Source organism: Gracilinanus agilis, chromosome 5, assembly GCF_016433145.1.
Source record: "Gracilinanus agilis isolate LMUSP501 chromosome 5, AgileGrace, whole genome shotgun sequence".
Taxonomy (NCBI): Eukaryota; Metazoa; Chordata; class Mammalia; order Didelphimorphia; family Didelphidae; genus Gracilinanus; species Gracilinanus agilis.
This window is the reverse complement of record NC_058134.1, coordinates 225755377-225775205: the sequence shown is the minus strand read 5'-3', so window position 1 is coordinate 225775205 and position 19829 is coordinate 225755377. Positions and strand designations below refer to the sequence as shown.

The 19829-nt window shown below is 43.9% G+C and overlaps 1 protein-coding gene across 1 annotated transcript in view; it reads left to right on the top strand.

Moving 5' to 3' along the window:
* The window catches only part of TXNRD1 (thioredoxin reductase 1), a 115167-nt gene that overhangs the window by 39438 nt on the left and 55900 nt on the right, over positions 1 to 19829 (top strand). The window contains exons 5-12 of the mRNA XM_044679142.1: positions 2317 to 2459; positions 2633 to 2748; positions 5665 to 5890; positions 9855 to 9947; positions 11362 to 11438; positions 12321 to 12477; positions 15971 to 16078; positions 17323 to 17422. Coding sequence (XP_044535077.1) covers positions 2317 to 2459; positions 2633 to 2748; positions 5665 to 5890; positions 9855 to 9947; positions 11362 to 11438; positions 12321 to 12477; positions 15971 to 16078; positions 17323 to 17422 — 1020 coding nt within the window. The remainder of the gene's footprint in view (positions 1 to 2316; positions 2460 to 2632; positions 2749 to 5664; positions 5891 to 9854; positions 9948 to 11361; positions 11439 to 12320; positions 12478 to 15970; positions 16079 to 17322; positions 17423 to 19829) is intronic.

The window sequence follows — 19829 nt, the reverse complement described above, 5'->3', positions numbered from 1 at the left end:
GGACTCCATCCACTGCATCACCCTGCTGCCCTATTCTGACCTGTGAGGTGCCTTCCAACCCCAAATCAATGATTTCTCCTTGGGCCTCAGTTTCCTTATCTGTAAAATGAAGGCGATGGACCAGATAAACTAGCAAAGTCCCTTCCAGCCTCGGATGTGTGTATGATCTGTGAAGGCTCTTTTACAAGCATTTGTTTTCATGTTAAAATTTTTTATTTTTTATAAAATGAGGATTTCCCAAAGAGGCTGCTTTTGATCATCTTCAGACTAGAGAAAGGATGTTTGTTAGGGGGGGACTGGAGCCCACTCTTGTCACTAGAGTTGGCTGGCTTTCACCATTTTGTGTGTGTGACAGACAGACAGACAGACAGACAGACAATGGAGCATATTACAGAGACTTTAAATCTTACCTGCAGTCTTTTTTTTTTTTTTTAAGCCCTTGTACTTCGGTGTATTGTATCATAGGTGGAAGATTGGTAAGGGTGGGCAATGGGAGTCAAGTGACTTGCCCAGGGTCACACAGCTGGGAAGTGGCTGAGGCCGGGTTTGAATCTAGGACCTCCCGTCTCTAGGCCTGACTCTCACTCCACTGAGCTACCCAGCTGCCCCAGTCTTTTTTTTTTTTTTTTTTTAACCCTTCCCTTCTACCTTAGAATCAATGCTGTGTATTAGTTCCAAGGCAAGAGAGCAGTAAGGGCTAGACAATGGGAGTCAAGTGACTTGTCCAGGGTCACACAGCTAGGAAGTGTCTGAGATCAGATTTAAACACAGGACCTCCTGACTTTAGGTCTGGCTCTCCCTCCACTGAGCCCTCCAGCTGCCCCTTCTTCACATACAATCTTCTGTCCTTCAATTCATCCCATAACACCCCACCTCCTTCCACCTACACATTTCCCCTTCTAAATAGAAGCAGCTATTTTCTTTTTTTTACCCCCTAAATAAAGATTCAAAGCTATCGCATTTAAAGTCTGAGGGTCTTTTAAGCCTTTTCTAGCTTTTGTATAGAAATTGGGTGAAATGATCCTTCTGCAGAAGAGGGAGTTTTCATCTGATTGCCAATGATTTCTTCCTTGTAATTCTTAGTCTGCTTCAAGCACCCGCAGTGCATGTTCCTTCATTTCAAAACTCCGGATTTGGGAGGGCTCTGGGGGGTCAGACGAAGCAGTGGTTCTTCGCTAGACCCCGTCCCACCAGTAGATAGAGAGATGGAGCATTAGCGAGGGTTTTACTTTGTGCTGGGGTCCAATATTCCAAATGAGTCATCCCTGTGTGCATGTGAGACAGAGACAGAGACAGAGAGAAAGAGACAGTTAGGGAAAGGGAGAGGAAGAGAGACAGAGACAGAAGGAGGGGGGAGAGAGAAACAATATAGATGTATATGTGTGTATACATAAACATATATAAGACATACACATGTATCTTTATTTACAGAATGCCCATTTATATAGGTTTGGATAGATCCTCCCCCCCTTCCCCTGGGCATCAGTTTCCTCATCTGTAAAATGGGATTGTAGAATTGTAAGTTGCTGTTAAAGTTGTATTATAAGAGGAATTGGCCCTGGGGAGTCCTAGATCAATCTTTTCCTTTTTCCAGAATAAATGTCAATTATTATTATTTTTTAAACCCCTTACCTCCATCTTAGAATCAATACTGTGTGTCGGTTCTAAGGCAGAAGAGGGGTCAGGGCTAGGCAGTGGAGGTTAAATGACTTACCCAGGGTCACAGGGTTAAGATGTATCTGAAGCCAGATTTGGACCCAGGACCCCTGGCCTCTAGACTTGGCTCTCAATCCACTGAGCCCCCTAGCAGCCCCCTTATGTCAGTTATTACTAAAGTATTCTTTTGTTTTCTTTTCAATTTGACAAATACTTGTTGAGCAAATGTGAAGCAGGAGAGCTAGATGATACAATGGATGGAGCACTGGGCTTGGATTAAAAAAGACTCATTTTTTATGAGTTCAAGTCTTGCCTCAGACAGAGTAGTTGTATCACCCTGGACAAGTCATTTACCCTGTTGGCCTCCGTTTTCTCATCTGAAAAATGAACTGGAGAAGGAGACGGCAAACCACCTACTGTCTGTGCCAAGTAAACCCAGGGATGAGGTCCCGGGGATTCAGACTGGACTGGAGGGACTGGATGGGAGGGAGCTCTGGAATCCCGAGCTGAGCCTTGCCCTCAGGGAGCTCTCGTGAAAGTGGAGTCCCTTATCTCCTCCCAGCTGCCTTCCTTGGCCCAGTGGCCTTGGGGAGAGGGGCAGGGATGGAGCCTGGGCCGGGGATGCCGCCTGAGGAGCTCTCTGCCTTGTTTCCCCCACAGTCAAGCATAATTGGGAAAGCATGACCGAAGCGGTCCAGAATTACATCGGCTCCCTGAACTGGGGTTACCGGGTGGCCCTCCGGGAGAACAGGGTCACCTACGAGAACGCTTATGGAGAATTTGTGGGCCCCCACAAGATTAAGGTAAGCCCGGGCTGGCCGGCGGGGCTCGGGGGGCTGCCTTTATTCATCCGTGGGAAGGTCTCTGGGGATAACCTACTCACGAATTTTGTCAACTCTCAGTTAAATAGCGTTTATGAAGCACCTCCCAAGGGCTAAACATGGGCGCCATCTCTAAGCGGTTGGTTTCTCTGTAGGCCACCAATAACAAGGGCAAAGAAAGATTCTATTCGGCGGAGAGATTTCTCATTGCCACTGGTGAAAGGCCGCGCTACCCGGGCATCCCAGGAGACAAAGAGTATTGCATCAGCAGGTAAGAGGGGCCGGGGAGAGCCAGCGTCTCTTTGGTTTTCTTGGCTTCTGACCCAGGTCAGATCTTCCCCGTTTCAATTTAATTATGACCCGGCGTGTTTGAACCATCCACTTATCCCATAATTCCACTCCAGTGGGCACGTGCCTTCCCTTCTTCCTTCTTATATTCAAGGGACTGATCATCGTTGTAAGGATAGTGCTGAAATAAAGAATTAGGACCGGTATTAACACATATGCTATTGATAATGGTGCTCTGTGGGCTGTCGCTTATACTGAGAATACTATTAGCAGTTTGCAACCTACTAAGTTTTAATTGTGAGTTGCTAGCATCCTGGTGCCCTGAAAAAAATATATATATTTCACACACATTATTTAATTATTTTTAGGCTATTTTTCCTTGGTTGCATAATTCATATTCTCTCCCTCCTCTCTTCCCTCTCCCCTCCCAGAGCTGATAAGCAATTCCTTATCTGAGTTATACATGTTTTACTGAAAATATTTTCTAAAGATATTTGAGACACATGCTTTAGGTTTTGTGGCAAAGGCAAATAAATGGGGGCAGATAAGGTAGCACCGTAGATAGAGCACCCGCCTGGGAACTGGGAGGACTTGAATTTAAGTCTAACCTCAGATACTTTCTAGTTGTTTGCCCCTGGGCAAGTCATTTAACTGCCATTGCCTAGCCCTTACTGCTCTTCTGTCTTTAGAAGTAATACAAAGGCCAAAAATAAAGGTTTAAAAAAAAAAAGCATTATACTTTGGGGAAGCCTTTTTTCATTTTTTCCATTTCAGACCTTTAAAACACATTTTTTTTATTATCTTTTATTTTTCCATAGATTTCTCCCTTTTCCCCTATTTGCCCTCTCTCCTCCTCTAAGAGCCATTTTTTAAAAACCCTTACCTTTCATTTGAGAATTAATATTGTGTATTAGTTCCAAGGCAAAAGAGCAGTAAGGGCTAGCAATGAGGGTTAAGTGACTTGCCCAGGGTCACACAGCTGGGAAGTGTCTGAGGCCAGATTTGAACATATCTCTAGACCTGGCTCTCAATTCACTGAGCTACTACCCAGTCCCAAGGCATGCTTTATAGCATTCTTTTTTTTGCTGAATGTGGTGGTACATGTCTGTAATCTTTGCTATTTATGGTAGTCAAGTGAGCCGATAATTGTAGAGCTGGCATATAGTAGGTGCTCTATAAAGGTTAGCTATTCTTATTAATATCATTAGCATTAATTGTTACTTTTATTATTGTCATCACCATTATTGTTACTACTTCTACTATTATTATTACTAGGGAAAGTGTGTCTTGAGCTTAGGAGCTCTGAGCTCTGGTAGGACTTGTGTTAATTGTATGTCCCTACTAAGTCTAGCATCAGTCTGGTGATCCCCTGGAGCAGAGGCAAAGTGTCCCCCAGTCAGTTTTGGGATCAGGCCCATGAGTGGCCATTGCATGGTCAAACCTGGGTGAGATAGGGAGGTCCAGTCTTAAAATAATAATAACATTAAATTTTAATTTAGTTTTTTAAATGAACAGAAATTCATTTCTTCCTCCTTTCCCCTAAATTAAAAAGAAAACGAAAACTCTTATAACAAATAGACATAGTCACACAAAAGAAATTCTCTCCTTGGCTGTGTTCCCAAGTAGGTCTTGGCCTTTGCTTTGAGTATATCATCTCTTTGGCAGGAAGTGAGTAGCATTCTTTATCATTGGTCTCTGGAATAACGATTGGTCATTGCACTAATTAGAGCTCATAAGCTTTCAAAGTATAACAGAATTCTCTTGAAAGAAAAAAAGAGAAAAGAAACAGCAAAAATCAGCAAAACTGATGAACAAAATCAAACCTGCTATGTAATGGGGCCTCTTTTTATGGCCTCTTCGGGAGCCAGCAAAACGCAACCAATTAATTAATTAATTAGTTTGTGGATCTTAATTAATTATTTAATTAAGAATATTTTTCCATGGTTACATGAATCATGTTCTTTCCCTCCCCTTTCTCACCCCCCCTCCCAGAGCCAACGAGCAATTCCACTGGGTAGTAAAACTTAATTTAAACCACCTTTGTGTTATAAGAATGAGAAGTTCTTGCATATGGAGGATGGGGCTGCCCAAGGTCCGCCAAGTCAGGGTCAGCTGGGAAATAAACCCCTCTGCATTGTGTCCAACATCCAAGCGGAGGGCGAGTGCTCTGGCCGCAGCTCCAGGCCCAAATCGCTTTTCTCTGTAAGGACTTCCCTTCAGATTCCGCCTCTGCCAGCGATAGGATACGGGGAAACGAACCTCTCTGGGCCAGAATTTCCACATCTGTAAAATGATGGGGTTCAACTAGATGACTCTGAAGATCTCTTCCAGGCCCAACGTTATGACTCTGGGATCAAAGTCCTCAGTGGATTCCAATGGGAAGTTCATATTTAGGAAGCACTTTGCAAACCCTAAAACACTGTATAACTATTGGTTATTATTAATGCTATTGTTTGTTGTGGGAGACAATCTGCCTTGGTGGAACAGGTTCCCATCCTGGGAAGTTTCCGTGTGAATGAAATTGGAGATACTTGACATAATGGAAAAGTAATATGGACCATCCAAAATTAAATGTGTTGGGTTTTTTCCATTTTCCTTTAGCTATAGAATGTTTTTTAATTCTAAAAATATCTGAATTTTCCTTAATAGCTGTAGTTTATTTAAATTTAAATCCCAGTTTTGCTGGCTCACCACCCGACTGTGATGGAATCATTGGGAGATGCACAGAAAAGTTAGGATTTCATTTACTAAAGCTATCATGTGAAATTAACATGTGGATAATTGATAACTAAGCATTTCTCAGTCCTAAAAAACATAAAAGCAAAATAATTGCATCATTCAGTCATCACTTGATGGGTCTAACTCTTTTTCTTTTTCTAATTTGAAAACCCATTTCCAGTGATGACCTCTTCTCCTTGCCTTACTGCCCGGGAAAGACACTGGTGGTTGGTGCTTCCTACGTGGCCCTGGAGTGTGCTGGGTTTCTGGCAGGCATTGGTTTGGATGTCACCGTGATGGTTCGATCCATTCTTTTGAGAGGGTTCGACCAAGATATGGCTAACAAAATTGGAGAACACATGGAAGATCATGGCATCAAATTCATAAAGAAGTTTGTGCCTATCAAGGTAAGGGATGAGCGTTTGTTTCCTTTAGGGTTCTGGGTCTGTGCCAAGGCAGTGGAAGCAGGATGGATTGAAAGAGCCTTCAGCCACCACTTCAGTTCACCTTGTTCCAATTCCAGCTCCCTTCCTGGGTGATTCACTTCTTGCTTTGCCAGCGATCTGGCAAAGCAAGATTTCCTTTCTTTTTGAAGTCTCCTTTTCAGAATGTTCAGTAAAGGGAAGAGAACACTGGTTTGGGAGGAAAGGAGGAAAATGGAAGTTTGGAAAAGAGGAAAGAAGGAGAGAGGAAGAGAAAGGAGGAGGAAGGAAAGGAAGAAGAGAGGAAATGGGGAAAAGAAGGAAGAAATAGAAGTAAGAGAAAAGGGAGGAAGGAGAGAAGAAGAGGAAGGAAGGAGGTAGGAAGAGAGGAAGGTAAGGAGGAAGGAGAGAAGAAGAGAGGGGAAGAAAGCAAAGAAAGGAAGGACGGATGTGAAACAGGTGCTGTTATCCTCATTTTACAGTTGGCAAAACTGTGGCAGGGTAGGGACTGATGTGCCCAGGGACATACCGGTATTGAACTCACATCTCCTGTCTCCAGACCCAAAGCTGTAATCACTGAGCCATCTAGCTATTTAGTCAGGGGATGTGAGTTGGAATTCAGGCTCTGGTGCTTACAAACTGTGTGCCCTTGACAAGTCATATCACTCCTCCCGGGCCTCAGTTTCCTCCTCTGTAAAATAAGAGGGTTAGCTTTAATAGCCTCTTGAGGTTCCTTCTGGCAAAGCCTGTGGCCCATGGTCCTCTAAGCAGGTGACTTCTGAGGTTCCTCCCTTGTTTTCATCCGTGAATCTCATAACTCAGACTGAATTAAATACGAATGCAAATGTGGGCTGATGGAGGTGTCTTTTAGAGGCTTCTTTCCCTCTGGTACATCCTCATTAGAGAGAATTAGCTGCTGCCTTCCTGAAAACTATCATCTCTTTTTGTTATTACTCAGAATTTTGGCTGATGGATTTTTACTCCTGCAACCTTTCTTTAAAAAATACATTTAGAATGGTCAGTTTCTGCCCAGGGTTGTGGAAATTCTCATCAAATTCATGTTGCATGGGCAGGATAGAGCCAAACAGGTTGGATTTTTTCAAAAGAAAATCTCTCAAGTTGGAGAAAGGCTCTATTGCAAAAAATTCATGGAGCGGGCAGCTGGGTAGCTCAGTGGATTGAAAGCCAGACCTACAGATGGGAGGTCCTAGGTTCAAATTCAGCCTCAGATACTTCCCAGCTGTGTGACCCTGGGCAAGTCAATTGACCCCCATTGCCTACTCTTACCACTCTTCTGCCTTGGAGCCAATACACAGTATTGACTTCAAGACAGAAAATGAGGGTTTAAAAAATTTTTTTTCATGGGATTGGGGGTAGTTGGGTGACTCAGGGGACTGGTGATAGCAGGTCTTGGGTTCAAATCTGGTCTCAGTCACTTCCTAGCTGTGTGATCCCCAACAAGTCACTTAATCCCCATTGCCTAGCCCTTACTGCTCTTCTGCCCTGGAAGGTAAGGGTTTTATTTTTTTTTTAATTTGAACATGACTAAACAAAAACAACATTATTTGATGGAGGAAATGCTCGCAGAATTAAACCGAGTAAAGATCAAATGAGAGAAGCCATCTGAGAGGGACTTGAGGTCCTTTGTGCACCTGTACAGTGGTGTTCTTTCCTGGCATGATCTAAAAGCTTTTCCTTTGAATATTTTCCTTCTCCCTCTCCCTACCTCCCACTCCATGAAATGACAAGAGAGCCCTCAATCAGGCCAGAGGCGCAGGGTTTAAGATGTATGGAGATTTTAAGTAGGTGAGAATTTAAGTGTCCTCTTTTTAGCAAGCCCTGGAGGGTCTGATTAAGAGAAGCCTGTCGTGAATGCATGGGAAAGACTCTCCGATGGAGAAGTTGGGCCATAATCAGCTAAGAGATGAAGACTTGGCGAAATTTGGGGCTTAGTTACTTAATCAGGAATCCTGCACTTCAGGGTGGTGTTATTTAATCAGAATATGTTTGAGGCTTTGAGATTCTACAGCGCATGAGAGAGGGAAAAGGAGAAAATCACCTTTGGGAGCAGCTAATCATGAGAGCCCAGCAAGTTCGTGTTTGGGGGATGGAAGCTAGTTAGGGTGTAGGCCTGTTTTCATTTAAGATCTTAGGAAGTTGGAGAACTTGGATGGGGGGATAATTGCATCTTGATATTTCCCCTTCTAACTGAAATACAATGTTTACTTCAATTGTGAATTAAAAAGTGATTCTGAGGATTTCCGAGATTTGACCAGACTGCCAAAGGGGCCTGGGACACCACAATGGTCAAAGACTCATATTTAAAAAGAGTCTGTCATCAGGAATTGTAAACTATAGGATTTGGGTGTGATGTCCTGTATGGTCCCTTTAGCTCTAAATCTTTGATCCTGTCATCTCCCCAGACCTCAGTTTCCTCAATCTGTAAAACAAAGGATTTGGATTCCATCTCTGAGGGCCCTACCAACTTTAATTCTTTGATTCTGCTTATTCCATTCAGCACATCTCATTGATCTGTGAATTGAAATTATCATAGCATAATGAGGACAATGAGACTTCATGGCCTAGTGGAAAGAGAACTAATTAGCTTTGAAAATCAGGATTTGGGTTCAGAGTCTACCTTTCATGTATTCACGGTCTGTGACTATGGGCAAGTCATTTACCTCCTTTGTGTCAGAAGCAGGTCTCTAAGCAAGCTCTCCCCGTAAGCTGCAGAGAAAATTCTGATCTGTATGTGTAGAGGGAGGGTCATGGCCAAGAGATCCCGTGCCCATGAAGTCTCAGGGCCACCATCTTCCTCTGGTTTCTCATTGTGGCCAGCCTAAGCAGCATCACACCAGCCCTGCCCAGGCTTTGCCTCTGTAAAGATGCCCTGGTTCTCTCCTTATCCCTACTCCCTAACACCCATGTTGGGCAGAATTTCAGAAATAGCTGCCCATCCTCGGAAACTAGAGGGGTTTTTGTTTATTGCTTTTTTTTTTTAAACCCTTAACTTCTGTGTATTGGCTTCTTGGTGGAAGAGTGGTAAGGTTGGGCAATGGGGGTCAAGTGACCTGCTCAGGGTCACACAGCTGGGAAGTGTCTGAGGCCAGATTTGAACCCAGGACCTCCCATCTCTAGGCCTGGCTCTCAGTCCACTGAGCCACCCAGCTGCCCCATTTGTTTTGTTTTTTAAAGAGAAAGGAGTCACCAAGGAGGTAGAAATCTTAAGGAATCACAGGCGTTGGGAATGAACCCAGGGCAGATTGGGTCTGGTTCCCTATTGAATTCCAGAGTGTTGGCACAATGGACCCTGATCACATAGATCCAAGGTGAACTTCATTTGAGCATTCAGTTGTGAAGAACATCGGTTTAGGTGCACAGAAATGAGCAAAACCATTACGCCGTACATAAGATTTAAAATACTGAAATTCAGTCTCCATGGTCTATCTCTCGAGCGCACCATGTTGGCAGAATGAGCAACATGGGAGGTAGAAGCCCAAACTTTTAATGACTAGATAGGATCTTAGCTTCCTCGTCTGTAAAACAAAGATGTTGCCTTCAGTAGCCTCTGAGGCCCCTTCCAGCTCTAAATTTATCATCTTCCAAGTACTCAGTTTAGGCAGGAAGATGTGGGTTCAGATCCTAGCTAGCTAGGTGACCCCAAGTAAATTATTTTGCCCCTCTTAAGCCTTGGCTTCCTCGTCTGTAAAATGGTGAGTCCACGAGGCACAAATCTAACGGGGGATCAAAGTGCTTTGCAAGCACCATAGAAATCTCAGTTATTAATCTCTGAATGAACGTCATCTTCCTGCTCTATAAAAGGATGATAACATTATCCGAACATACCAGGTGGGCGGCGCTTGGTAGGTATTTAACAAGGCTGCTGATGGATCCGTCACGTTGGAACCTGAACTGCCTGCCGTGACTATTATGTTTATTATCGTTTTAGATCGAACAGATCAAAGAAGGCATGCCCGGGACCCTCAGGGTGGTGGCTCAGTCCACCGACGGCAAGGAGACCATTGAGGGAGAGTACAATACGGTGAGTGTCACAGATAGAATATAAATATTGTGAATAAAGAATGATGTTAGAATTGTTTTTTTAAAAAAGGTTCCAGGCGGAGAGATTTCATCAGGTAGGGAGCTTCCTAGAGTGTGGTCTACGGGATAAAGCGCCAGACCCGAGTCACACCTGTCCTCAGACACTTCCTGGCCGTGCGATGCTGGGCAAGTCACTGAACCCCCCTTTGTCTCTGTTTCCTCAGTTGTAAAACTGAGCTGGAGAAGGAAATGGCAAACTGTTATCTTTGCCAAGAAAAGCCCAAATGGACTCAGAGAGAGTCAGCCAGGACTAAAAATTCAGCAACAACACAGTACACTGTAATTTGCCATTTTAAAGAGGATTACTACCAGATAAAATGTTATAAATCTAAATAAAAGAAAGAAAAGGAATCCCATCCCCCAGAACCTTCTGTCTTCCACAGCCTCGTTCTTTCATTCAATCAGATTATAGTGCCTCCAGCCCTTGTTGACTCTTCCCTTAAGGAACTGAGAGTTTCCGTTTCAGGTATTCCACATAAAGACCCAGTTATGTCAAGCACAGAATGACAATTGTTTGGGTTGGTGTGATTGCTTTCTGGAGCAAACCTAGGTCTGAGTCCCCATGAGGCTGAGGTAGCTGGGATGGAAATCCTCCTCTCCTGACTGGAGGGGAAAGAACACCCCCAAAAGCCCACGCCAGCCCTTTCCTCTCAGCTGCTCATCTCTCCTTCTAGGGAGCCCTCTGTGGGGTTCTTTCATCAGACCCCCCAATACCTGATGCCTTTCCCTCCGAGGCTACCTTCCATTGACTCAGACTGACCAGCTGTTTGTCTTTCAACTTCTCTCTGCCCCACTTTCCTCATCCATAAAATGGAGATAACAATAGTACCAACCTCTCCAGGTTGATAGGATGGAATAATATAACATATTATATATAATAATATAATATAAAATAATATAAAATGCTCTGCAAACCTTAAAGCTGCGTGTAAATGCTAATTATTATATCTTATATGTTCATCATTGCATGTGTTATTCCTCCTATAGACTCTCAGCTCTCAGGGTAAGAGACCATTTGCCTTTTTTTAATTAAATTTTAATTTTTTCAAACCCTTCCCTTCTTAGATACCAAGTATCAGATCCATGGCAGAGGAGTGGAAAGGGCCAGGCAGTTGGGGTTGAGTGACGTGCTCAGGGACACACAGCGAGGATGTATCTGAGGTCACGTTTGGACCCAGGTCCTCCCATCTCCAGGCTTGACTCTCCACTGACCCCTCCGTCTGCCCCCGTTTGTCTTTTTCTCTGCATCCTCAGGGCTTAGCCTGTGTCTGGCACACAGTCAACGCTTACTGAATTGTTTATCCTGAATTAACAATGAACGAATGCAAAATAAGTTGTTCCTCAACGGATTTCAGGTGCTGCTGGCTATAGGACGAGATTCGTGCACAAGAAAGATCGGCTTGGAAACCGTCGGGGTGAAGATCAATGAAAAGTAAGAAAGAGCCCCTGCGCGGGCCGGGCTCACGATCGCTTTCTGGCGTAGCGGCGGGCCGCGAGGGCGGTCTTCAGAGCGAGCTTCCGTCCCCCAGAGCCCCGGTCGGTCGCCCCTCTTTGATGGAGCCGCGACCGCGGGGCTGTGCGCGTGCCTTCAGGAGTCCAGTAAAAGTAGGACGAAAGCCCCTTCTCCTGGGCACGTGGCAAGGCTGGCTTGTGTTTGCCCAGTGACCTGGGCAGCACTTTGGGATCATGTGGCTGCTTCAAGTGTTGCCCCTCGCAGATCCCCTCCGTCTTTCAGTACCTCAAATATTGATCCACGAAGGAACACAGAGGCTCTTGGATCAGACGGCTGGGGCCGGGGACGGATGTGGGACCGGTTTTTGTCAAAGCCTGGCTTAGATGGTACCGTTTTAACATTTCCAGGCATAACAGTTGTAAATTGCCCGGAAAAGAGGATGGCATTATTTTTCTTCTCATCGCCATCTTATTCTAGAGAAGAAGGCTTTGGGGGTGTTTTCTCTTTTTCCTCTTCCGTCCTCCCTCTCCTTGGACAAGCCACTAATCTTTGGGTCTTGGCTTTGTCCTCTGGGGACTGGACACTGCGCCCTCTGAGGTCCCTTCTGGCTCAAGAACCACAATCCTAGAATGATCCCGGCATCCCCTGAAGCCATGTATCCTGTGTGTCCTTCAGTCGAGGCTACAAGTTAAAGTTTCCCTCCACAAAATTTTATTCTCTCAAATTTTAGTAGAAATGTTTTGTGATTTCATTGCTTTCAGTCTTCATTTTTCTTCTCTTTTTCTCTCCAATTTTTTCCTTTTTTCCTTTTTTTTTTTTTTTTTTTTTGCTGTTCTTTCTTTCTCTTCTCTCAATTTGTAGGACAGGGAAAATACCCGTCAATGATGAGGAACAAACCAACGTACCTTACATTTACGCCATTGGGGATGTCTTAGAAGACAAACTGGAACTGACACCAGTCGCCATCCAGGCCGGCCGACTGTTGGCCCGGCGACTTTACGCTGGTTCCACTATAAAGGTAAATATTAGGCCGTCATCTACCAGGATTCTGTTTTCTGAAATCAGGTGGCCTTCCACTTTGGTGGGACACCTATCCAAATCTTCTTTTTAGTTTTTGGCCTTGAGGGTCCTAGGGTTGTTTTAATTGCCTTCAGGGCTGGACAGAATTACAGATGCTGTAAATTTGCAATTTTATCTACTATGAAATGTTTTTTTTTTCCCTTCTTGAGATTGCAGGAACAATAAGATGAATTCAATTCAGTTAACTAAGCCTCAGCACTACTGCCTTCCACATAAATCTTCCTAATAGCTGCATTACATCAGTTTCATTATCTCCAATTTACATGTAATTTTCTAAACCCTTTTATGGGCTCTAAATAGGCCATAAAAGGACTTGGTGATCTAGTAGATGATGTTAATAATGCATATAGCTTCTTGAAACTCTCCTTTGCTCTTTCTTTCTCTTCTGTTGGAGTATATTGATTTCATCTTGCATGTCATTCACTCTGGGTTTCCTTTCTACATTGGCAGGTATCAGAAACCTAAAAGAGGAATGCCAGTCCTCTGATATGACAATAGCTAGTTTCTATCCATTGGTATCCAAAGGCAGTTTTGATTTGCAATTTAATCTTTTAAAACCAACCCAAGTTGAATGCACATCAATGGGGAAAGCAGAATTGGAATGAACTTGATTCTGATAATCAAATAGTATCATAATATAGCCATAGGGTATCTGTCAGGTTTCCTGGGGAATTGTTGCTCCAAATGATGATTTTGACTAAGCCACCAAGCTTAGTGCTGTTTTTTGAAAAATGAGTAGGTAATGAGCAAGAAAGGGCATTCGGGAGGCTGTGAGATAAGCAAGGAGGGTCTTAACTCCTGGTTGAAGGCTTGAGCTCTGTGTTAGATGCTGTGACCTTGAGAGGCAGGTTGGTGTTGTGGGAAGACAATTGGATTCAAAAAATCATGGTCGGGCCCCCTTTCTTTTGTGAGGGGGGGGGGGGGGGGGGGGGGGGAGGGGGAGGGGAGAGAGAGAGAGAGAGAGAGAGAGAGAGAGATTGATTTGTCCAAGGTCACACAGATGGTGCATGAGAGTGCTGCAGTTTGGACTTCAGTTATTCAGTGTAAACCTTGGTTTGATTCCCTGCCTGGCTACTACTTTGTGACCTCAGGCAAGTCGTCTCATCCGTATAAGTCTTTGCTCTCTTCCATCTCAATTTCCTCACTCCATGATTAGGAGATTGGACCAAATGAGCATTCAGATCCCTCCTAGCTCCAAGTCCTTTGTTCCAGAAATCCAATGTCTAGAACCCTGGATTTGGAGGAAGAGGACCTGGGTTCAAATCCTGTCTTTCTCAATTAATTAAGCTGTCTATGATCATTTGAATTGTACAATCTTAAACTCTCACCCACCCCATAGCCCTAATTTCATTTTGAATTCCTACCAGTTCAGAACTCCATTCATTCTTTCCATTTTTTCTTCTTCTGCCCCTTTTACACAGCAAGCCTTGAAGCCAGGTCACCCTGGCTTTGAGGTCAGCTCTTTCAATTGTGCTATGGGTAAAATACTGAGTTCTGAGTCTGCCAAGCCATCCACGTCCTCTCCTGAACCACCTTGTACCATAATTTGTCTTTGACAAAATTGAAACTGCTGTGAGAGGGAGGGTGATTTTTTTCCATCCTATTTATTTCCCTTCATCTTTGGTAGGAGTTTCCTCATGGCTTTCTTCTGCCCCCCATATTCTTCCCCTGAACTCTTCCATCATTTCTCAGGTAGAGCCAGTAGATACGAAGAGGCCAGCTTGTGACTGTGTCAGTGGACAACTTGTTGGAATTTGTCCAGCCTTCCCAGAGGGGCTGAATCCTTTAATTTGCCACAGAAGGTGTTGGTGAAAATGCTTTCACTTAGGACTTGGGGCAGACCAGTTCCCAGCCTGCTCTCTGGGTTGCCTGATTTCATAGAGGCATTTCCCTAAGTCAGGCCAGTTAAGTTTGAGTTTTACTCCAAAGTTAAGTAAAACCCAGGATTTTGGTTTACAGACTTTTGGGATTTTATTCCCTTGTACCTAGTGAGTCAAAGACTTTGCAAAACCTCTAAGTGCTTAAATAAATGTTAGCTATTATCATTATTGTTATCACATATGGATAGCACAAAGTGTGGCTAACAGCAGTATGAGGGAGGAAAGAGAAAAAAGGAGAGTTGGGCGTCAGTCATAAAAAACCATTAATAATGGTGATGTTGTGAGGTACCATGGCATAATGGATAGAGAGCCAACCTTAAAACTAGGGTGATCTGGGTTCAAGGCCTGCTGGGTGATCTTGGACAAGTCCGTTAACCCTTCAGGGCTCTACACAACACCCCCAGATTCTTTTTTTTTTAAACCCTCACCTTCCATCTTAAAATCAATACTGTAGATTGGTTCCAAGGCAGAAGAGCAGTAAGGGCTAGGCAATGGGGGTTAAGTGACTTGCCCAAGATCGCACAGCTAGGATGTGTGAGGCCAGATTTGAACCCAGGAGCTCCAGTCTCTGGGCCTGGTTCTCCATCTACTGAGCCACTATAAGGGCCAGAATGTAAGGGATAAAAATAAAAGGGTTGTACTAAATTTATAAGAGTGTGGTCGCCAGGAATCATTACTCAAATCCAAATGACTTTTTAATGGTAGTTTATTTACAAAAGGAGAAAGAGTGAAATTAAGAAAGTCAGAGAGAGTAGATATCTATTCTGGCCCAGTCTGAACCAGGCAGGGCTTAAGGGACCCAGCAAAGGGGGCCCAGAAGTAAATTAAACAAGGGTTTTAGCCATGTGACCAGTACCTCTAGAATAAGCCAGGGAAAAGAGTCTGCTTTTTTTCACTCGCCTACATGGTAGTTCTAAGGGAAAATAGAAAAGCAACCCAAGGTCCTCAGCCAGAGCTCCTCCAGGGTCAAGTTGAAGGTGAAAGGCCTCTTCACAGGAAGTTCTTGCCACTTTTAAAAACCATTTCTTTTCGTTATTTCCTGTGCCTTTCTTCACCTTTACGTGGACCAATTACAGCTAAAGCTTTCTTTAGGACTGCCCAGGTGGCAGTCAGTCAATTCTGATTCGGCATCCACTCTCGCACTCGTGGGTCACAGACCTCCCCCACTTAAGGATAAGTGGGGTGTATATGCCTCTGGCAATTAAATCTAAAAATGAGTCGGGGAGAGTTAATCCCATCTTCACACCACCCAGCTGCCCCCTCCCTGAGATTCTTAAGTTGTAGAAAATGTGTCTCCCTGTACAGGTAGGGGGAGTTGCTATGTATAATCAAGCAAAACAAATTCCCCCAATGTCCATGTCCAAAATATGTGTCCTGTTCAGCACCCTGAGTCTGTCACCTTTATCAGGAGGTCAGTAGCATGTTTTATCACTGGAGAGGGGAGAAAGGGAGGAAGGAGGATTATTTCTGAGCCCCGAAGTTTTTGGTATTCATATTCTTTCAATGTATCAAGCCCTGAGTGATTCATTCTCCTCCTTTCTTCATAAACAGTGTGACTACGACAATGTCCCCACCACTGTATTTACCCCCATGGAATACGGGGCTTGTGGCCTCTCTGAAGAGCGAGCTATTGAGAAGTTTGGAGAAGAAAATATAGAGGTAAGGATCTTGCTTCCCACCCACTTCTCCCCCATTGTAGACAGAATGGTGCTGGAGGGTTTGGATTTGACCTCTGCCACCCACTAGCTGTGTGATCTTGGGCAAATTTTCCATATGTCTAAATTAGGGGGAAGGGTGGGCTGCACTACATGGCCTCTTAAGGCCCCTTCCAGCAGAAAGTCTGGATTCCTAAATCTCTTTCCCTTTTGTGGATTTCTTCCTTTATGAAATAAGATGGTTGAGTTAGGTGGCCAACAAGGTCCCTTCCAAATCTTGTCTCTCAGGCTGTGGTTTCTCATGCTTATTCCAGAGCTGATTAAACTTCTCTAGGACTCTGGAGAAAGCTGGGACATCCTCTTGCTTCCCGACCCCACACCATAGACTCAGCGAGTCTTGAACCTAAAACGCTAACATAAACAGATGTTACTGTATTACAAATCCTTTGAAGAAAATGCCAAGATTTAAAGTGGGTCCATTGGCAATGTGGGCAGAGGGGTTAAACCCTATGTAAAGTTCCTTTGATGCGATGATTATTGATTTCCCGCCTCCCCACCATATTTTCCTGCTTTTGTGGCCCATCTGTAAGGGCATCCTTTGGCTCTGATGCCATGCATTTTGAAAATGACTCTAGAATTTGCAATTCAGTCCCAAGACTTGGCAACGTCAGCCAAATAATTGTTCTTCTGGCATCCCATCCTAAAGTTTATGAAACATTACAAAGGTTTTTTCTTCCTTTCCCTCTTTTTTTTTTGGCCTTGATACTTATAATTACAGGCTAATGCTCGTGGTGAATTCCATAAACAAAGAAATATCTTTTGGAAGTATCCACACCACAGAGCTAAGCAATGCCTGGAATGGTTCCTGCCTGCACTTTCTCCCCTTGTCATGCCTAAGAGATGACAAGATGGGAGTGTGTTTTTAAAAATGTGAGATTAAGATGATTCATCACATGGCCTTCCCTTTCCTTTTCCTTGAAAGACCTTGAGCTTCAGGGGTGGTAAAAGGTCTGTGTGTGAAGCTTGACCTAAGATAAAAAAAGAGTAATTATTTAAAGGAATGAGTTGATGATACCTGACTCTGGCTGTGAGTTCAATGTCATTCGCTTCCTGGCTGGGTTTCCACTTAATTCTTGTTCTTGAAGGCAGGCCCAAATTGTTGAGTGTCCCATGCTGCGGTTGTCATGTCAGAAAACACATTTGTGTTTGTAGTTGGGATCTGTTTTATGGGGTTTGTTTGCTTCTCAGGTCTACCACAGCTACTTTTGGCCTCTGGAATGGACCATCCCATCAAGAGATAACAACAAATGCTATGCCAAAGTCATCTGTCACGTCAAAGACAACGTAAGTGCCATCTTGCAATCGGCAGATCTGAAAATTCCATTTCCCTTTCACCGGCGCGTTAATGCTTGTTGTCAGGGCCCCTTCCTTTGGCACACGAGATGTGGTTCCAGATTTGTGGCTTAGATTTGCCCTCTCTCCTCAGCTCTGTTTCACAATCAGTAGAAAGGCAGGGAGGGGCTCCAGAAAGATTCCCTAAGCTCTGCAAGAGCCCTCGGGGATGGCTCACACCTGGAGTATTGTGTGAGGTTCTACACGCCCCATTTTTAGAAAAGATATTCATAAGTATGTTGGCATCTGGGTGGCAGGATAGAATGAACACTAGACCCCACCTTAGACATTTACTCTTCAATTGTGACCGTGGGCAAGTCTCCGAACAGCCTCATTTTCCTTATCTGCAAAATGAATTTAGTAATAATGCCTGCGTCATAAGATTGTTGTGAGAATCAGAGGAGTTAATATTTGTAAAGTGCTTTGCAAAATCTAAAGCTCTACATAAGGGTTAGCTCTTGCTGTTATTATTCCTCTATCTCCGGTCTAGATGAGGGCACTGGGGGTTGGAAGGGACTGGGGAGCATGCCATTCGTGGGTCAGAGGGAACAGGAATGTTAAGTCTAGTAAAGAAAGGTCTAGAGTGGAATCACTGTAGGATGGGAAAGGGAATGAGAGCCAGGAAGTGTCTGAGGATGGATCTGGACTCTGGAGGGTGACTAGACCTGGTGCTCTGTAGAATAAAGACTTAGCATCAAATCCTACTTTTCCTACTACCTGTGTGACCCTGGGTACTTAACCTCTATATGAGGTGATTCCCAAATACTTACCTGTCAGAGAGAGACAGAGAAGTGGGGTGAGAGACAGGGAAGGGGAGGAGAGAGAAGGAGAGACTTAGGGAGAGAGACAGAGGAGGGGAAGAGAGAGACAGAAAGAAACAGACAGATAGAGATAGAGAGAGATAGAGGAGGGGAAAAGAGAGACAGAGGAAGAGAGGAGAGAATGAATGTAGTGGCTCTTGGAGTATCATAGAATCTTAGTGTTGGGACCAGGATCATAGACTTTTAAGTTGAAAGGGACCCTAAAGATAATTCAGACCAGTTTGTACTCCTCATTCCTCATTATACAGATGAAGAACCTGAGGCTAAGAGTGGTGTAGTGACTTGTCACACAGATAGTAAACAGCAAGGCTGGGATTTGAACCTAGGCCCTCTGACTCCCAAACACTCTTTCCACTGAAACATGAAGGGAAGTTGCTTCTTCTCACCCAGAGTTACAGGGAAAATGTCTTCTAGGTTTTTTGGTAGGAAGGCATGGGAGACATGTTTAGTTTCCCAAGAGCCCTTACAACATATGAGCTGCCTAACAAAATTAAATTTGTTGCTTAGAATTCCCTTAGAAACCAAATTAGTTAGATAACATATTCTTTTAAAAAGATATTAATGTTCTGTTTTTTTATCTCCACTTCCCAACCCCTCTTAATTCTGGTATCTTCCCTCTGTTAATTTTTTCTTATTTATCCTATACATGTTTATTTGCATGTTGTCTTCCCCATTCAAGTTTAATCTCTCTACAGGTCAGTGACTGTTTTTTGTCTCTTTTTGTATCTAGTGCTTAGCACAGTACCTGGCACATTGTAGGCACTTCCTAATTGTTTATTGATTATACCTAATTTTACATAAACCAGTTGCTGCTCATTGACTTTGTCCGTTCTCCATGTCCTTGTTAGATAGTACTTAAGCACTTATTTTCTTTAGAATGGTGTTCTGCTGACAGTGAGGAATAGCTCAGATATGTCAGAAAAATGGGATGGCCCCTAAATCCTTTCGATTTTTTTCCTTTGGAGATGCATTGTACCCCTTTGTAGCACATTTATCTTCCTGCTAATTGGTTTTAGTTTGATGCATGCTTCCTGAAACCCTTCCCAGGCTTGAGTACTGGATGAATCTTGCAGCCTTGATTCTTCCCCCACCCTGGCAAATGGTAGTCATGATAGAGGAGAAAGCCCACCATATTTATAATCTAGAAACTTTGTTTGATTCCCAACATATGATCTCACACAAGTCACTCAGAGAATTTAAGCCTTGTTTTTCTCATCTTTACTCTAGGGAAAAATGTTAGTTAAAATAAAATTAAAAAGAAAAGCAATGTCATATAATGGACAGAGAGCCATCCTTAGAGGCCATAAGTGGTCCTTGTGCCCTAGTGTGCTCACTGAACATAGACTGGCTATGTGATCCTGGGCATATCACTTAACCTATTCTTGTGCAGGCCACTCTCTTTGAGACCAAGTTCTTCCTTCCCTCCCTCCCTCCTTCCTTCTCTGCCTTCTTTCCTTCCTTCCTTCCTTCCTTCCTTCCTTCCTTCCTTCCTTCCTTCCTTCCTTCCTTCCTTCCTTCCTTCCTTCCTTCCTTCCTTCCTTC